The sequence below is a fragment of the Papaver somniferum genome, chromosome 6 (genome assembly GCF_003573695.1).
Source record: "Papaver somniferum cultivar HN1 chromosome 6, ASM357369v1, whole genome shotgun sequence".
NCBI classification, from domain to species: Eukaryota; Viridiplantae; Streptophyta; class Magnoliopsida; order Ranunculales; family Papaveraceae; genus Papaver; species Papaver somniferum.
In genome coordinates, this window is record NC_039363.1 from 62,222,365 (window position 1) to 62,240,122 (window position 17,758).

General features: G+C 35.3%; 2 protein-coding genes across 2 annotated transcripts; one reads left to right on the plus strand and one right to left on the minus strand.

Annotated features, from left to right (window-relative positions):
- Positions 1-421: 421 nt before the first annotated feature.
- LOC113285713 (F-box protein At1g61340-like) lies at positions 422-1,946 on the plus strand. Its single transcript, XM_026534486.1, has 4 exons — positions 422-598; positions 851-1,105; positions 1,185-1,259; positions 1,352-1,946. The coding sequence occupies exons 2-4, from the start codon at positions 875-877 to the stop codon at positions 1,604-1,606; spliced, it is 561 nt and encodes a 186-aa protein (XP_026390271.1). The 5' UTR covers positions 422-598; positions 851-874; the 3' UTR covers positions 1,607-1,946.
- Positions 1,947-4,217: 2,271 nt separating this feature from the next.
- LOC113287755 (eukaryotic peptide chain release factor subunit 1-3-like) lies at positions 4,218-7,258 on the minus strand. Its single transcript, XM_026536590.1, has 3 exons — positions 7,145-7,258; positions 4,812-6,309; positions 4,218-4,708 (listed from the first exon to the last, which is right to left on the minus strand). Exon 2 carries the CDS (start codon positions 6,259-6,261, stop codon positions 4,951-4,953), a length of 1,311 nt encoding a protein of 436 aa, XP_026392375.1. The 5' UTR covers positions 6,262-6,309; positions 7,145-7,258; the 3' UTR covers positions 4,218-4,708; positions 4,812-4,950.
- Between the last annotated feature and the right edge of the window lie 10,500 nt (positions 7,259-17,758).

Consider the following 17,758-nt stretch of genomic DNA (forward strand, 5'->3'; position numbering starts at 1 on the left):
TGTTGGACCAGCCAGCAAATGTTTTATCTCGCTGGACTACACATTAATCCGGATCGGGTTTTATGGGCTAAATAACAAATTTCTCAATATTTAAAAAAATAAACCCACCTTATATTTTGACACGTGGATTTTCCTAACGGCTATATTTCCATTGCAGCCACAAGATAAGGACATGTTAGTGGCCACGTAAATAACACGTGGTTAACCTCAATACATCGAATCTGATTGCACCTCCATCCGATGATAAACACGTGTTATTCAGATCGTGGTTTAAGAAACTGATGTTGAAGATCTTAAAGTAGAAACACTATCAACGGTCACTTTTAAGTTCCAGGGCTTTCGAGAAGAACGTTCCTGATTTGTTCTCACTTTTTTATTTCCTGAAAAGCAAATCTGAGTGCTTGTATATATGAAGTACAGTTCGACGGTTTTAAAGAAGTTGATTGAAGAGAGAAATTTGCGGAGATAGTGATATATATTGCGGATTAGGTAAGTTCATTTCAGTTGCTTGGTTTATCTTCAGATTTTGCTGGACAAAAAAAGTACTGCATATTTAAGGTTTGGTTTTGGTTTCAGAAGTTGTATTCATCTTTTCAAGGTAAGAACAATTTCCTTAGCTCTTGCTTTCCTTTCTAGTTTGATTTTGTTTTCAAAGTAATGGTGATTTTGAAATTGGGTAACCTGAAAAAATAATTTTCACAGAGAAAAGGTTTTATCTTTGATTTTGAATTTGGTAAGGGTTTTGAGAGGGTTTTACAATATCCAAAAATGTGAAATTGCTATTAATGTATGTAAATTTTGGGATTTCATTATTATTTTTTACTAATATGTTTCAATTTCATGTTTGCAGTTTGACTGGATTATTTATTAAATTATGGTAATGGGGAAGAATTTGTACTCAGAAGGTTCAGAGTTTGTTAACTGCACAAGAGCATTAAGAAGGAAAAGGATTACGGTATCAAACAATATGGAAACGTTTCCTTTTAATTCTCCTATTAGAACTCCATTAAAGAAGCAGCGATCTATTACGCGATTGGATTCGGAGAATTTGCCACTTCTACAACAGGACATTTTGTCTATTGAGTCTCTACCACAGGACATTTTGGTGAGCATACTTTTATCAATCTTTACTTTGTGGGTTACAATTTTAATCAAGCTTATAGATTGATGTGAAATGATTGCAGGTTAGGATATTATGTTGTGTGGAGCATGAAGATCTTAAGCAACTTGTACATGTTTCGAAATCGATGAAAGATGCTGTAAGCAACATTATCTGAAACAAATTTTCTTGTCTTGTGTGTTTTCCTTCTTTTGCTAAGATTTTGATGCTATTGCGTGTTTATTTGTTCAGGCATTGGTTGCAAAGAAATGGCATTTTGAGTTTAGTACTCCAAATGCAAAAACCGCTGCTTTACGGTCTTTCAATTCATCTGAAGATCTAAGTAGGTTTGATATGGAAACACCAAATGCTCCTGGAAAACAAGGGTTTTATAGGCATCGAATCAGCCGGGAGAAACTCACAGACCTCGCTGTGGCTTTGTTCCATTCACCTGAGGAAGAAAACTGGTCTAAGAAGAACAATGGAGGGTTTTGTTTGTGGAATTGAACTAAATCATTTGAGTAATTTCTGTGAATATTAACTGAGTAACACAATTCTTATTAGGGTGTTTTGTGTAGACTTGGTTGTTATAGCTGTTTTTGTCGCTGTTGTATTTATATATGTAGACTTGATCCAAGTTAAGTTACGTATTGTAGGTCATATTAGTAGGTCATTTGTCAATTGGCTTCATTGAAGGTCTAGTGAATTTATTTTTCTCTTCTTCCTATTTAGTTGTGTGGAGGAGTTTTTAACTAGAGTTCGAAAATGGGCATTTCCCTCCTTGCCTATATGCAGAGCTATGTAATGTACAGATTTAAATTCGGTTCAGTTACTTTTTTGTTCTCAAGAACCTCGTGCTTTTTTGTAGTATGTATTATGTAATTTGTGCTTCAATTTTAGTAGATGGTAATTTTGAGATTGGTTCACATCTGTCCAAATTTTTACCAAGAATAAAGGTAATCATCGAAGTATGGCTTTGTGACATTGTCGGTTTCGCTTCACCCAGCAAGGGGGAGGGGGAGCCAGTTGAAGGTAGTTTCCATTCTCTGGGAAATGCACCCTTTTTTTATTTATGCTGAAAATGAATGGTATTATGAACTTAAACTGGGTACATCATCTTTCAAGAGTTGGGTGGCAATGGCCCTCAGGACCCTACTCCCAGGTATTTCCATCCACAGATAGCCAGGAGCCGAATGAACCTTGACCTGAGCTTGATATTCGATGCTAAGTGAATCTTGAATGCTCGTGATTTATGCAACCATTTCATTAAAACGTTTTACCAACCTTATTTTGTTCTATTTCTAGATGGAGTCACAACTCAGCAGCACCTAATTTTTAGCCTGGGCAAGGCATGTTTTAGGACTGCAGAATGGTCGGTGTTAAAAATGGTCAGAAAACTGGGGTAGTATGGGGAGTGCTGACTTGCCCACGATAACCTTTTTTTTTTCGCCAAGCTACTCATCAATAACAAAAAAACAAACAGCTACAACAATGTCAGGATCTCCAGGATAGAAAATACCCAGACTAGAAAAATAAAGACTTGCAGAATCCAAAAATGACATACTAATCAAACAAAAACAGCAGTACTCGAGAGGCGGCAGTGTTTTTTTGAGGAAGTGATAAACATGTGAATATATCTCAGTGCACTCATCATGGCACATGGTTACTCGAGACATGGCAGTGATTGATTAAGTGAGAAACATAGAAACTTGAATACACATCTCAGTGCACTCTGCATGGCACATAATCCCGTCAATCACTTGGTCGAGGAGTACTCAAAACATGCCTTGCTTTCTCCGGGTAGAACACAGCAGCAAACAGAACATAACGTCCTATTTAAACAAGGGAACAAATGTAATTTCAGGTGAAGACTTTTAAAAATCGTGTTGCCTTCCATATTTAAGTTAAATTTGTTCTCTTATTTGAGCTCACTGTGTAGATGTCTTTGAGAACTTTAATGTACAATGTTCCCAGCGATCCATCATGTTTGAATATTTATATCCCTCTTGTTCCAGAGACATGAAGCGTATAAATTTTCCAATCGACTTTACATTTTCGGAAATACTGAAAATTCCAAATTCCATAGCGTCCCAAGTGTTGCAGGTATTAGACCGACCCGCATCCCTACTAAATGGGACAGCATGTGCGTGGGAATTTTGCATGACATTGCACTGACAGTTCCGTTATCTAAACAAAAACTGCACAGGTGACCAGTAACAAGTTTAAACAGTATAGCCGATCCCAAATATTTCGTCCATCCATCACCCCCATTAAAAGGACCACAGATTCTGGAAATTATATGTCCCACAGAGGATTGAAGTCTTTTTATGAGAAAAACTGGGACTACTCATAGATAATATAGATACCAGTTGTATCTTCTGTAACAATCCTTCTAGAGTCTGTTAAACACCTATTCATAAGTCAGTACGGATGCTGCATAGGAGTGGTAGATACAAAGCGTTGGTTTTTGGAAGGAAATGTTTGAGAATCTTCCATAATAAATTCAATACACACTAGTTGGTCCTTAACAATTTTGGAAAATACAGGTGACTCTGTTCAGAGAAACAATCCTGACTAGATTCTTCTTCATCGCATCCTGGATTGATACTAAACACAGGCGACGGACTAATACTAAGATCTGATGCAGGTGCACCTATCAAAACCTATCAAAGCTAGAATTAGGACCTGCAACCACCCCTGAAGAAGCAAAAGCTCAGACTCTGCTTGAAGAAGTGATTCATTTTTTTAGAAAAAAACTTCAGCCTGGCTAGCCAATCCTGTTAGGTGCTTATACTACGTCTAATTCACTACACTAAACAAAGATGACCAAAGATTCCGTTAAGAAAAAAAAATGTCAACAGATTATTAACTACTGAAATACACGATTTATAAAAGGGGATACCAGTCCTACTAAGTGCTGATACCATTGATTTATAAAAAGGGATACCAATCCTACTAAGTGCTGATACCATGTCATCGATCCAACGGCCAGGATCGGTGAGATCTTTTTGTCCTATATGAAACGGTATCAGCACTTAGTAGAACTAGTATCCCCTATATAAATCATGTTGAAATATCACGATTAGATCAAAAATAATCACGATTAGATCAAAAATAACAAAGAAGCACTCTTTAAGTTCAAACTACAAGCACTAATTCAAAAACAACAAATAAGCATTCTTCAAGTTCGAACAGCAAGCACTGATTCAAAAATAACAAAGAAGCATGCTTTAAGTTCAAACTGCAAGCACTAATTGATAGCAATTAATAAAGATGACATAGATGTTCACCAATAATATATCCTTTAACTAGAACAGGGAGTAAATCCAACGCACAGTAAACTACTAAGAAGACTATTTTGCAACCTGAACTTAAAAAGCAGAACCAAATAATATCCATAAACTGAACATAGCCTAATAAAAACCCTTGTTGTTTTACTCCTCCAAGATCCCTTCTTGTGTCGTCTATTGATTCAACGCCCACATTCCTTGAATTGAAAAATAGAACTACAGCTTTTGAGACATCCAGTGTTACCGAGCCAGTATAAGTACGTTTTCTGTAACTATCCATGAAAATACCTTACGAAATCACCTTATTGTGCTCCCTTACCTGATGTAAAGAAACAAACACCAGTTACCAACTAAGAAGCTAAGCAAGCTTTAAACAAATGAAGGTAAATGACATACACAAAGGAGAATATAACCCTACAAACCTAATTATTTATCTCTTCATTTAGCACATTTAGGGAGCGAAGCGGACTGGCAGCAGGCGCAGGGCCGCGTGCTGCTGCATCCAGTGCAAGCTCTTGTCTCTCCTCTTGCACTGGCAATTGAAGATTGGTTGATTGATTGCTAGTCAGAATCTTCATTAATTTCTTCATCAGACACCTCATCGAATGTCCTCATGTCAAGCTGGTAGCGAAGAATTCCACCGATCCCCCCAAAGCCTCTGCAAAACTGGGAACCTTCTTGAGATTTGTTGGTAACAAATTCAAGAGCACAACCAAACTGCTTGTACTCGTTTGCAAACCACTCGAGGAGAGGTAGTTTCTCCTGAACTTCCAATTCAGCATTATTGGCAAGATCTCGGAAGTTGCTCTGGTCATTCTCTTGTTCTTTGTTGAAATGTTGGATCGAAGTCTCACCAGTAACACTGTTCTTAAGAATGTATCTGCTGATATCCAAGTTTTCCCACACAATTAGAGTCTCAACAGCACCCATTTCCAATGCCTTCAGTGTATCCTCAATGCCAAAGACATACTTCCCTGTGTCCTGGCTAATCTCCTCAAAGTACTTCCCAATCAACCGCTTCTCTTGGACAAACTTCACATTGGCAAGAATTTCTGAAGAGAGTTCAATCGCCTGATTGAACCCATTTTCACCACCATAAGAAACATCCACAACATTCAAAATTTTAGCCTGTAAACGGGGATCAAACATATCAGACTGACTCAATTCTGTCTTAAAATCAGCAGACCCAGCGAGAATTAACCCTGACACATTTGGCTGACTGGTTGCTGGATTGATGTAAAATTGTGTAGCTAACTCAGCAGTCTTCCTCACGTAGTTATGGCGTTTCTCCATTCGAAGACGAGCGAAACGAAGAGCAGATTGTCCTCCTCTCCCGTGCTTCTTTGGGAGATCAACAGTGAACTTGTGAAGAATTTCACGTGTGTTTCCACTTAAAGTACCAAAAAGGGTTCCGTTCCCATCCATCACTATAAACCCAAATTTATCATCGGACTCCAGTAATTCATTTAGAGCCTCGGTGTGGAACTTGTTGTCACAGAGATACAACGATGCATTAATGGGCTTGAAAGGTTCAAAGTCAATGGTCACCTTCTTCTCTTTCCCGTCATCAGTCACAATGGTTCCAGTATACAGAACCAAACCATTGGGGGGGACCCTATTGTAAAGCTTCAACCTCTGTTGAGCTGAAGTAATGGCTCCCAGCACGGACTGACGGTTAACCCTACTTTTAATGTTTGAAGCAGTACCAAATTCATCACCCAGCATCTTAGTAACTCGAGCTACCTGATCACGTGGAGGCATGATAAGAGAAATCATGCTGGTGCCATTGCCTCTCGCAGCCTCCAGTGCCTTAATCAACTTCTTGATCTTCCAGATCTCAATGTTCTTATCAGTTTCGTGAGAGTCCGACATTGTAGCAGCAGCAATACAGACACACACAAGTATAAAGAGTATCCTAACCTGCGGACAACACATAAAAATCAGCACAAACGAATAATACAAAGAGGAGCAGAAATACAACTGAATGTACAGTAACGAATATACAATAATTCACAAAAATATATGTGAGAAGGACAAATAACCATAATCACATCAATAATATATATACAAATAACTATAATCACATCATGGAGCTTAAAACAGTAATCTGATGACCGTACAAACAAATCGGAATTTCTTTTTCAAAATAGCACAATAACCAAGAAAAAGTTTGTTAACTAAATCATGATAGATCTGAACTGTAATTGGTAGCAGAAGAGTTGGTTTTGATAAAACAAGAGAATCCTCAGAAGTCCTCTAATTATTTGTTAAAACTTGCTGAAAGAGAAACAAAAAGAACGCAGTTATCTACTCATCCACTCTTAACAACCTAAAAACTTCCTTGTATGGGATGCCAAAGAGATGAATACCCTAACCTTTACCTATCAACCGCAATTCCTCTTATCAAGATGCCTAATAACCATTAAATCACTAATCCAACAAATACTCAGGCAGAAAGAAGAAGCACAATATGAAACTATTTCACAGACAAACAAATCCACATGCTTACACAAAATAATATCCACAAAATCTAATCAATCAGACAAAATAAATAAAAATAGAAAACCTAGTTTCTTACAGTAGATCAATAAAACATGAGTATCAAACATGAGTTTCTCTTGATCTTAAACAATCGGGAGAAAAAAACATCATCAAAATCAAAATTACTTAAAAATCCCAAACCATAAAAAAACAATTCAACATCACTAAACAACTATAGATTTGCGAAAAACATGAATTAATTATACAATTCTACCTCTCTGGTTAGTTGTTCTGCTTCTTAGGGTTCCTCGTCTGCCTTCTGGAGATAACTTCGTAGCAGTGGAAACCTTAGAGCGAGCAAGCGTGAGAGAAAATAATCTCTCTCTTGTTTTATATATACGAGGAGGAGATAAATTTACCTGCGTTTTTAGGGGCCACTCAAAAGGAATTAGGGGCCACCTTTTTATTCCCATCCATTGAAGGAGGTTAAGGGATGTCTTAAAAATAAAAAATTGTCTATATTGTCCTTCACCTTTATACTAAATCTAAACCTATATCCTTTATTTTCATAATCATATCATTCCACTTCTTCTTCTCTTTTCCACCCATTAAAATTTTTTTCCATCATTTTAATTTTGATTGAAAACAAAGATCATCGATCAAACAAATGTTATGATTGATTGTTTAAAATTAAAACCCAAAATTCATTAACCTTAAAGTTGAAACTTAAAACATCAAAAAAAAAGGAGTTCAACAAACAAAACGAATAGATGATAGTAGTTGTGATTCAAAATTAGGATTTGATTACTTGAAATCAAAAATTTGATCCGAAAATTTTCTTGGATTTACAGTAGCAGAAACATAATCGGTAGATAACTATCTATTTTACCTACCGATTATGGTTGATATTCTTGGATTTACACTAGCAGAAACATAATCGGTATATAATAATCTACTTTACCTACCGATTATGGTTGATGTTCTTCGTTTCTTAAGAACATCAACCATAATCGGTAGGTAAATTGATCGATATCTACCGATTATTCTTGATTCTAAAAATTAAATTTCTCTGTACAAAAAGTTACGCACAATCGATAGATAATGAACACCATTAACTACCGATTGTGAAAGTAGAAAATTTTGAAACTTTTGTTAAGTTTTGAAAATTTGAATTTGAGGCCATGAACACAATCGGCAGATAATAAGCATCACTTATTAACACAATTCACTTCCGATTATGGTAGTACTAAAATTCGAAAATTTAGTATATTCGGAGGTTAAAGTAACACACTTTACTACCGATTATGGTAGTACCAAAGTTCGAAAATTTTAGGATTTTGGCAAAATCATATTTTGGGGCCAATATACATTCGGAAGTCAAATTTACTACCGATTATGGTAGTACTAATATTCGAAAATTGAATATATTCGGAGGTTAAAGTAACACACTTTACTACCGATTATGGTAGTACCAAAATTCGAAAATTTTAAGATTTCGCAAAATCACATTTTGGGGCCAATATACATTCGGAAATCAAATTTACTACCGATTATGGTAGTGCTAAAAGTTCGAAAATTGAGTATATTCAGAGGTTAAAGTAACACACTTTACTACCGATTATGGTAGTACCAAAGTTCGAAAATTTTAGGATTTTGGCAAAATCTCATTTTGGGGCCAATATACGTTCGGAAGTTAAATTTACTACCAATTATGGTAGTGCTAAAATTCGAAAATTTATTATATTCGGAGGTTAAAGTAACACACTTTACTACCGATTATGGTAGTACCAAAGTTCGAAAATTTTAGATTTTGGCAAAATCTCATTTTGGGGAAAATATACATTCGGAAGTTAAATTTACTATCGATTATGGTAGTACTAAGATTCAAAAAAATGAATATATCCGGAGGCTAAAGTAACACAATTTACTACCGATTATGGTTGTACCAAAGTTCGAAAATTTAAGGATTTTGGCAAAATATTATTTTGGGGCAAATATACATTCGGAAGTTAAAGTAACACACTTTACTACCGATTATGGTTGTACCAAAGTCGAAAATTAAAGGATTTTGGAAAAATCTCATTTTGGGACCAATATACATTCGGAAGTTAAAGTAACACACTTTACTACCGATTATGGTTGTACCAAAGTTCGAAAAAGCAAAAAAAAAAAAAATCCCTCAAATTTTTGTATCACCCGAATCCTGCTCAAACTACCGAATATCGAAGGGTAATTTTGTCATTACGAAATATGGGAGATAAGAGGTGAACACAATTTAGAATTGGGTGACCTTTTTTGTTTTATTGTTGGCCCTTAATTCCTTTTGAGTGGCCCCTAAAAACGCTAGGATAAATTTGGTTCCGGTTTTCCTTTCTTTCTTTATTTAATTAGGGTTTCCTTATAAAGAAACAAGAATTTTCGAAGGAGTAAAACTTTTTTTTAGCGTAATTGTCAAGCAAAATTGTGAGGAGTTGCCATCTTGCATTAATGGAAATGGACCGTGCAAGATCAAGTTTTTGATGCAATTGACGGTGAGAGATTCAGTTTTCAGTGAATCCCAAATCATTATAGGCAAACCTCCGGACTGATTTTCTCTTTTTTATTTAGCACGGAGGTAGGGACCCACTTACATGATAATTCTTAGAACGGTAAAAGGTATGGAGATAATATTTTCGCGATGTGTTCCTCTTGCGAAGCTCTATATATCTATCATAATTTCCGAGAGGTATAAACATCACCATCTCATGCTTTGAAATTAGCCGATAAAAATCAACGAATTTTGAACCGTTGAAATTATAATTGGTAGATAGTAAGGATTGATATTCCGGAATACACTCATTTTTTGGTAAATATAAAAGCTCTATAAAAGGAATATATCTCCAAAACATTAGTTTGAAATCCGCAACCGTTTGTGTTTTCTCCCAAAAAACGGATAATAAAAATGTGAGTGAATTCCTCTCTTTTTTATTTTATTTACCGGACTTGAAAGTTCCTGACTTTCTCCACCATCAAAGCTTACTTAATTTCAAAATTTCATATTAACATACATCATACATCATCCATCCACTTGCATCTGATATTCGAGATATTAAGTATAAAATTAAGTCACGAATTTAAGTAAGGAAATCGTTCTTTTTATCTATTTATTTGGTTTAATAAATTCAACATTTATTAATAGAACTTATAGGTTTGAAGAGTTTTCTATTAGGAGGAACCTAACTCCCATCCAATATTGAGTTCATTGTTCTTGCCAGGATATTTAGCCATACAGTCAGTTGCATTATTTACAGACCTTTGTATGAACGTGAACATACTCAGAAAATGTTTAAAGCCCCTAATAGGATTTTTTTACATAGTTAAAGTCTTTACTAACTAATATTATTTTTATCTCACGTAACAATACTCACAAAGCATGTATTTCCAGACAAGGGAAAAAGGATATTTGATTTTAAAGTTGTCGTCTAATCTATTGCCCATTAATAAAGTCTGAGTTTTTGCTTGCACACTGAAGAAGCTTGATGGTCTATCATGTTCTTAATAGAAAATTAATGTTATGAGCTAGTAGGGTAGAAAATTGCACACCTTTCAGTTGAAGAACTTGAAAAGATTGAAACATCCATAAACATTTAAAAACAATCATTGTATTGTAATGGAAAATGAGCATTTGGATAATTCTCTTTAAAACCATCATCTGAAATGGTTGTAGTGTGTACTTTTTTATGGAGATTCTTAAATTGAGAGATGAATCCCAGATGCTAATTGGCCTGATGAATAACACAAAACATTGTTGTTGTTTTTTTGTATTCAAAACTAGAAGTATATTCGGCTTTCAATAGCTACCATAAATTTACAACCAAATTCTTTTGAGATTCGAGCACCCCAATCTTTTTAACAACATATTAATAATTTATCCAGGTTAAAAGCTATTGGAAAAAGTGAATTTGCTACAAAACTTAGGATAGTTTTCCGACCCATACTATTTTAGCACATGAACAATGGATGAAAAAATGATCCAATGTTTTTGTAGTAGCATTGCACGAAGGACAACAAAGAAGATATAAATAAATAATTTTCTAGAGGTAAATGTTATGTACACATTATTATAAAAATAACCAGACCATTAGCCATTGTTTCCACTCATCCGTAGTAGTAAAAGATAAGACTACCAATCCCACATAAATAGAGTAAGCAAAGACTTTCCAGATGTGGTAAGAAACCATCTTAAGCTAGCTTTCATGAATGACTCCAATATGAATAACAAGCAACATTTGGTCTTCAGTAAATATTTCAGCTAGTAATGACGCATCCCAAAAACAACAATGATGATCAATCTCCCGGGTATAATCTTGAAAATAAAACTCAAATGGCCTAAACAAATTATGAGGACTATGTTGTATACATCGATCATGCAAATGTTGATTTTATCACCTAAAGTTACTTTCCAAATGTGATATCTTCTTACAACATCCAAACCCTTATAGATACCATTCCAAACTAAAGTTTCTCATTTTTGGAATAGTAATAAAGAGGTTGATGTTTTAAGAAAATACATGGACTTAAACTTTGGCCCAAGAAACATGAAATTGTCCACCAGCTTCCAAGCTATTTTTTTGAAAGCATGACAAGATTTTTAAACTCCATACCTCATTATCTTTTAGCTATACTAGTTGATGACCAAGATTTAAGATTTGGGATTTAGTCACGTTTATTAAACCAAAACACCAATTCGAATTTGGATCACCTTAGATTCGTGAACCTAGTTGAAAAGACGAGGGTACCGAGTACACCACCAATTCTTTTGTAATATAATGCGGAAGTGCTGATGGTGAATTTTTGAAAAGGGACGAAACTGTAAAATCATAGTTTTGTATATCTCTGACCCTGCTTCGGACGCATATATGAAACTCACATTTTATGTACGATGATCTCTTACTGGTCATGTAACCTATTCATAGCATAATTATGCAACGACAATATTAGGTCTCTATGATGATCTTTCAATATTATGCATATTTCATCATTTATACTGTGCAATTCAGTACGAAATCGGGAATGATTGGACATGTCCTAGATTGATTGAACACTAATATAGGGCAATAATGCCTTCATGATGTCACTGGTGTTGGTCGTATTATGCCCACAGGTGTTCCCTAACTATAAAGAATAAATATTCAGAATGAGTATGATGCTTCTACCATCTCGTACCTCGATTATCGAATCAAATTATTGCTCTTAGACAGATTTTTGTTAGTATAGAACGACTAATATAATTAATTAATTCTAGTGATATATTCATCATTTGAATTTTTTAAAATATTTTATGGTGGTGATTCTGAGCTCAAGGTGACCAATAAAGCTAAGATGTTGCTAAGATGTGAAGTTAAAGTGAAGCAGACAAGTGAAGGCATTGAACTATAGTTAGTTGCAAATGTAGTGGTTGATATGTTGGAATGAATGTTATGTAAGGTAATCGATAATGGTAATTAAAATGGCTATGGATATATGAATGATGAAGTGGTGAGTCTGTTGCAGAGATGAGTCTGTGAGTTGTAAGCTTTGAATCTGGCAATGAAACTACAGGTAATAGCAAGACTGCATGAAGTTGTTGCAGAAGTAGAACGCCTGAACAAGTTGAAGGATTATATGAATGATTAGGGAGTTATAATGACAACAAAAAAGGAAGTTGCACCATCAAATGGTGAAGCGCCATGATAGCGCATTATTAGACTAGGTTATGCAAGATGGCTCAGGCCTGAACTAACTCTGCCACTCATCTTAGTCAGATTAGATGACTCGGTCTTGACTCAGACCTGACTAGTCCCTGACTCAGTGACTTTTGACCGCTAGTTTGACTGGTGACCAACGAAAAATTTCCAGTCACCTAAGATGGTTTTCCGGCAACTTTTACGGCCAATTTCCAACCACTTTTCTAGACTCCGGCGATAACTTTTGAGGCAAAAAATTTACATGGGTTTTTATCACACTTAGCCTTGGTGGACTTCTTGGGTAAGGACGTTTGAGGACTTGACCTAGTTTTGGAAACAAAGAGAGCTATAAAAGGAAAAGTCTTCTACTTCTTTTGAGGATCTTTTACAACTTACAACTTGGAGCTTTGGAGAGAGTCTTTACTAGGGTTTGTTTTTATATTTCATCTTCTTTACTTTAATATTATTGAAATGACCTCCATAGCTATGAGTAGCTAAGTTTTTATTATTGGTTAATGAATGTTGGAAATCCCAAATGATGTTTATCCAATGAACCGGTCTGGTCTCCATAGTTTTTCTCTTATGATTCACTATTAATATCGACTTATGATTTGAATGCTTGTTTTGTCGAGACCGAAATCGATTGAATTGGTTTTCATCTCTATTGCTAGATTAGGGTTTTCAATACTCTAACGTTGAATAATTCTGATAAATGTAGCTTAATTATTAGTGTTGCTTGTAGTGGTATATCCTAATAGTCACAAGTGGATCATAACCTTTGTTAAATTGGATTAGTGGATTTATAAGTTTGATTGATTTAATTACTCCAATTTCATAGAATGTAATGCATCTATGAAATTAAACTTGATTAGCGTGTTTTCCACATTAGGTTGTTTTCTATATGGAATTCAAGCTTGCGTCATTCTGTGTGTGTGTGATAAAATCAATAAAATAACGAGATATTCTTGTGATCAAGGTATCCTAGGGCTTTCATAAAATTGAGATTAAATTATCAATTTTATTGTTAAAAATACTTTTTGGTGAATGAAAAATCCTTGAAAAATATCTTTATCTTATTGATTACTTTCAACTATTTACTTGTTTTTTATTTAAATTTATTGCTTTGATAAAGTATGAAAAAACTCCCCTTGGTTAATGAGATACGTCTTTTCGGCGATTACACATACCTTCACAATATTTGATATTTATCCTTAATCTTATGATACGATCTTGATTATCACTTTGTTCTCTGATTTTCGATCATGTTCTCGGGGATGCAAAGTTAGGGTATCCTAATTATCTTCTAAGTCGGTTATGGTTTGATGGAGGTTTAGAAGAGAATCAAAGAGAGTGGAGATAGAATTATCTGAAGTCTATTTTCAATTATCATAATGAACTTGTCTACATCATCGGCCCTTTGTTTATTTATACATGATATGAACACAACAACTACATGTATATGACTAAGCACGTGACACTTTGGACTTAATGATTCCCGTCTTGTGCTTGTACCGACCTGGGAAGATCTTTGTTATGGATAGCTAGCTTTCCAGGTGTTAGAGAATAACTCGGTTGAACCCATCAAGCATTGGTATGTCAAGGTTTGTTGTCGCATTTTAGTGTGTCAAAACTCATCTAAAGTCGCTTGATTATATACTAGAGTCAACTTCGTCTAGGTTAGACTAGAAAGTCTAGGAATGTTGAGACATACAAGTATTACTCTGAAGACCTGAAGAATGTAAAGAAGAAGCGAACTACAACGACAACATCATCCTTCCTCTTGAGGTTAGTAATATTGACTTGAACTGTTTTATTCCTAACATATCTTTCAAGTCGTGTTATATTGAAAACATAACTGCGAAGCTGTATATACTATAAATATTGTATAATACTCTAGTGACGTGACATGGTCATATTTGTATGATCATAGTATTAGGGAATTAGACTACGAAGTATAATGCTTATCTTTTGAACTTCATAGATATGACATCAACATAATCTTGTATATACTGTTATGATTATGTGACTGGGTTATGGTGAAGATTTCATCCTAGGAAACAATGTTTTACATTTGTTTAAAGGAAATACATTCATAAACTTGTTTTATGAATCGCAAGGGAAATCGTTAGGCTTATTGGTACAGATATTCATTGCAAATCTTTGGATTACCAATATGGGTGAGATGGTAGAACCGGTCGTAACTTTGTTATGTATCTTGGTATAACTAATCACAATGCCTGACTTATGATTTGGTATGACTAGTTTTTATTAATTGGTGTAACCGATCCTAAGTAATCACCATGAGATGGTATGATCGATATGTGTAATTGGTGTGACCGATATTAGTAATTGGTGTGACAGTTCACAGAGTGTTGTCTAATCGATCCTTGTAATTGGTAATCGGTCCTGGTAATTGTTGTAGCCGATCCTGGTAATTGGTGTAACCGATCCTGGTAACTAGTGTGACCGATCACAAGCAATACCATGATAATATGGTAACCGGTCCTGGTAATTGATGTAATCGTTCCTGGTAACTGATGTAACTGGTCCTGGTAACTTGTGTGACCGATCACAAGTATTTTCATATTGAGTTATAACTGATCCAAGTGATTGGTAGAATCGATTAAACCCATGTATGTGATTTGATATTTTATCAATCACATAGTTGTAAGGACCCTCAAGCTCGTCAACACTATTTGACTGGTCTAAAGATAGTTAAGTGACGAATTAGCCGATAATAACTCGATTAGTTTAACACGGACGTTAATTAATTTGAATTAATCTAACAATGTTCTAGATACGAAATTAGTATCGTTCAATAGATCTCGAAAAGTTATGCGAAATGGACTGCTCGAGCGTATCATTCGAATACCGGACGAAGAAGAATTTATCAGATTAGTGAAAAGGATAAAAGAGTCTTTTCGCACGTAGATCGACTGTGGATTCCCATATCCGAGTAATGGGTGATTTTAGCATTTTTGATTGGTCTTATACCTAGTCGACCCAGAAGATAAGTTCGCATCTTTCTTTTCTTTTTTCTTTCTCTCTGTTTTTTCTTTCTTCTTTTCCTTCTTCCTTGTTCTTCATCCGATAGAGATTTGAGAAATTAAATTGAGTTTTGTGACCGTGAGAGTTAGGAAAGATCAGCGTATGATTGGATGTTGATTTTTATTGAGTTTGGGAAAGAATAAGCTGATGTTGTTATAATCAGAAAGCTAAGGTTTTCATGTGGGTTTAAGATATGGACGAATTGATTAATTAAAGGGTGATTTGAGTGGTTGGTGATGCCAAACGAAAGGGGTTGGTGTTTAATCGAAGTTCTGAAATTGATTCAGTGATGAATTGATGAGATAGGGTTCTCAAGATGAACTGGAAGTTCAATTGTTAATGAATAAGAAGAGTTAAGGATGGGTTTGGTCAATTGAGGAACGGGGTGAAGTCAGTTAAATGTTGGAGTTGTTCTGTGGAAGAATTGAAGAAATTAGGGTTTGTAAAGAAAGTCAGGGAAGATGAAATTGGCGATGATGAAGCTATTATGAGTATTGAACTGGTTGGTGTGTGAGCATAATGTTTTAAGGTAATTTCTTCTCTGAATTGATTTAGTAAGTCATTTAATCTTTGATTGAGTATATTGAGTTTTGTTGATTAGAATCTGAGATGAGATGAAAATGGTTTAAGTATCTTGTATAACTCACGGTAGAGAAGAGTATCAAATTTAGTAGTAATGATGTTGGTGAAGTTGTGAAGCTGTATTTAGATTATATGAATGGATTGTTGCAGATTTTAGTGGTGGTTCTGTAGTGTTGTCTGTTATGTGTTGCTGTGAACAAAAGAAGAGACTTGAATTGTATGTGATAATGGGTTGGAATGGCAGTGTGATTGATATTCAGGGGGTATGAAGGAATGAGTTTGTTGTGTAGATATGATATTACAGATATGAATATTTGTAGTGCTGAATGTGGTTAAGTTAAGTTGTTATTAGTCTGAGCTGCAGGTGTTGGTGTTAATTTGTGAGATGAAGTTAAAATCTCAGGGCTAAGAAGTACTAAGAGTATGTGTTTGGATGGTGGTGTTGGTTGAGATTCTGGTGGAGTAACAGATTCAATTTGTTCTGGTGGAGTTAATGATAATGAAGATGCCAGAGAACTGTTAGTGGAAGAATTGTAGTGATGTTGTGGATGTTAATGATTATGTAATGAAGTTGAAGTTTATACTTTGGAGTATGTTGAAGTGCAAGTAAGAGAATTGGAATTCTAGTTGTGGCGGAGATATATAGAATTACAGGGAATCTGGTACGGGTTGGATTAGTGCATGAATTGTGTTTGTTGGAAAGGTTATGATGTTGATGTTGTGGTTAAGAGTTGAGATGGCGGTGGAACTGAAATTGCAGGTGGAGATGTCATGGCTAGTGGATTAGATGGCAGTAGTTGTGGTGCTGCTGATATGAATGGTATGTGTGGAGTACATGAACTATTGATGGGTTCTGCTGTGTGTGGAAATAGGGTTGAGCAGAATTGAATTGTGTGAGAAACGGTTGGTAATGGGAGCTGTAGGACTGTAGCTAGTGCGAGCAGTGAAAGCTGGCAACTTCTTATGTTACAGGTAGGCTATGTTATTTATGTAAATCAATTTTGAGTTATAATTTGAATGAATGAATGAATTGATGCAATGATTAGATAGAAGTTGAACTTGAGTTAGCTTGTAGAGTTAGAGTGCAGTTGTGTGAGAAGAACCCTTGACCTGTCTGACTGAGCTTACTCAGTCTGATTCAGTTTTGTTTAGCTGACTCAGTTAATCTGACTGAGTCGAGTTGATCATGTACACCTGAGTTGAATCGGTTTGACTCAGTGACCAGACCAGTAGACCGTTGACTTGGACTTAAACGTTGACTGTTAGTTGACTCCTTTGACCGTCACTTTGACCGTGAGTGACTGTTAGTTGACTCTGATGGACTGAACTTAGATTAATGGGCTGGTTTAGTGGTTTTGGGCTTAGGAATAATTTTCCTAGTTTGATGTTTGGACCTTTGTGGTCTGAATTAGCCTTTGGTTCCTTCTACAAAGTTATGGATAGTCATAAGACTTATTTAATGGATTATAGAATCAACCTAATTGAATTAGTAAACCTTAGATATGCTAAAGTTAGAGAATGAAAAGGTGTAAAGTCATAAATGGGCTTAGAAC

Excerpts from the sequence above, each read along its gene's own strand:
- LOC113285713 (XM_026534486.1), top strand. The coding sequence starts at position 875 with ATGGTAATGGGGAAGAATTTGTACTCAGAAGGTTCAGAGTTTGTTAAC. Across the intron at positions 1,106-1,184 it reads CTCTACCACAGGACATTTTG|GTTAGGATATTATGTTGTGT; the intron begins GTGAGCATACTT and ends AAATGATTGCAG. Across the intron at positions 1,260-1,351 it reads CGAAATCGATGAAAGATGCT|GCATTGGTTGCAAAGAAATG; the intron begins GTAAGCAACATT and ends TTATTTGTTCAG.
- LOC113287755 (XM_026536590.1), bottom strand. The coding sequence starts at position 6,261 with ATGTCGGACTCTCACGAAACTGATAAGAACATTGAGATCTGGAAGATC.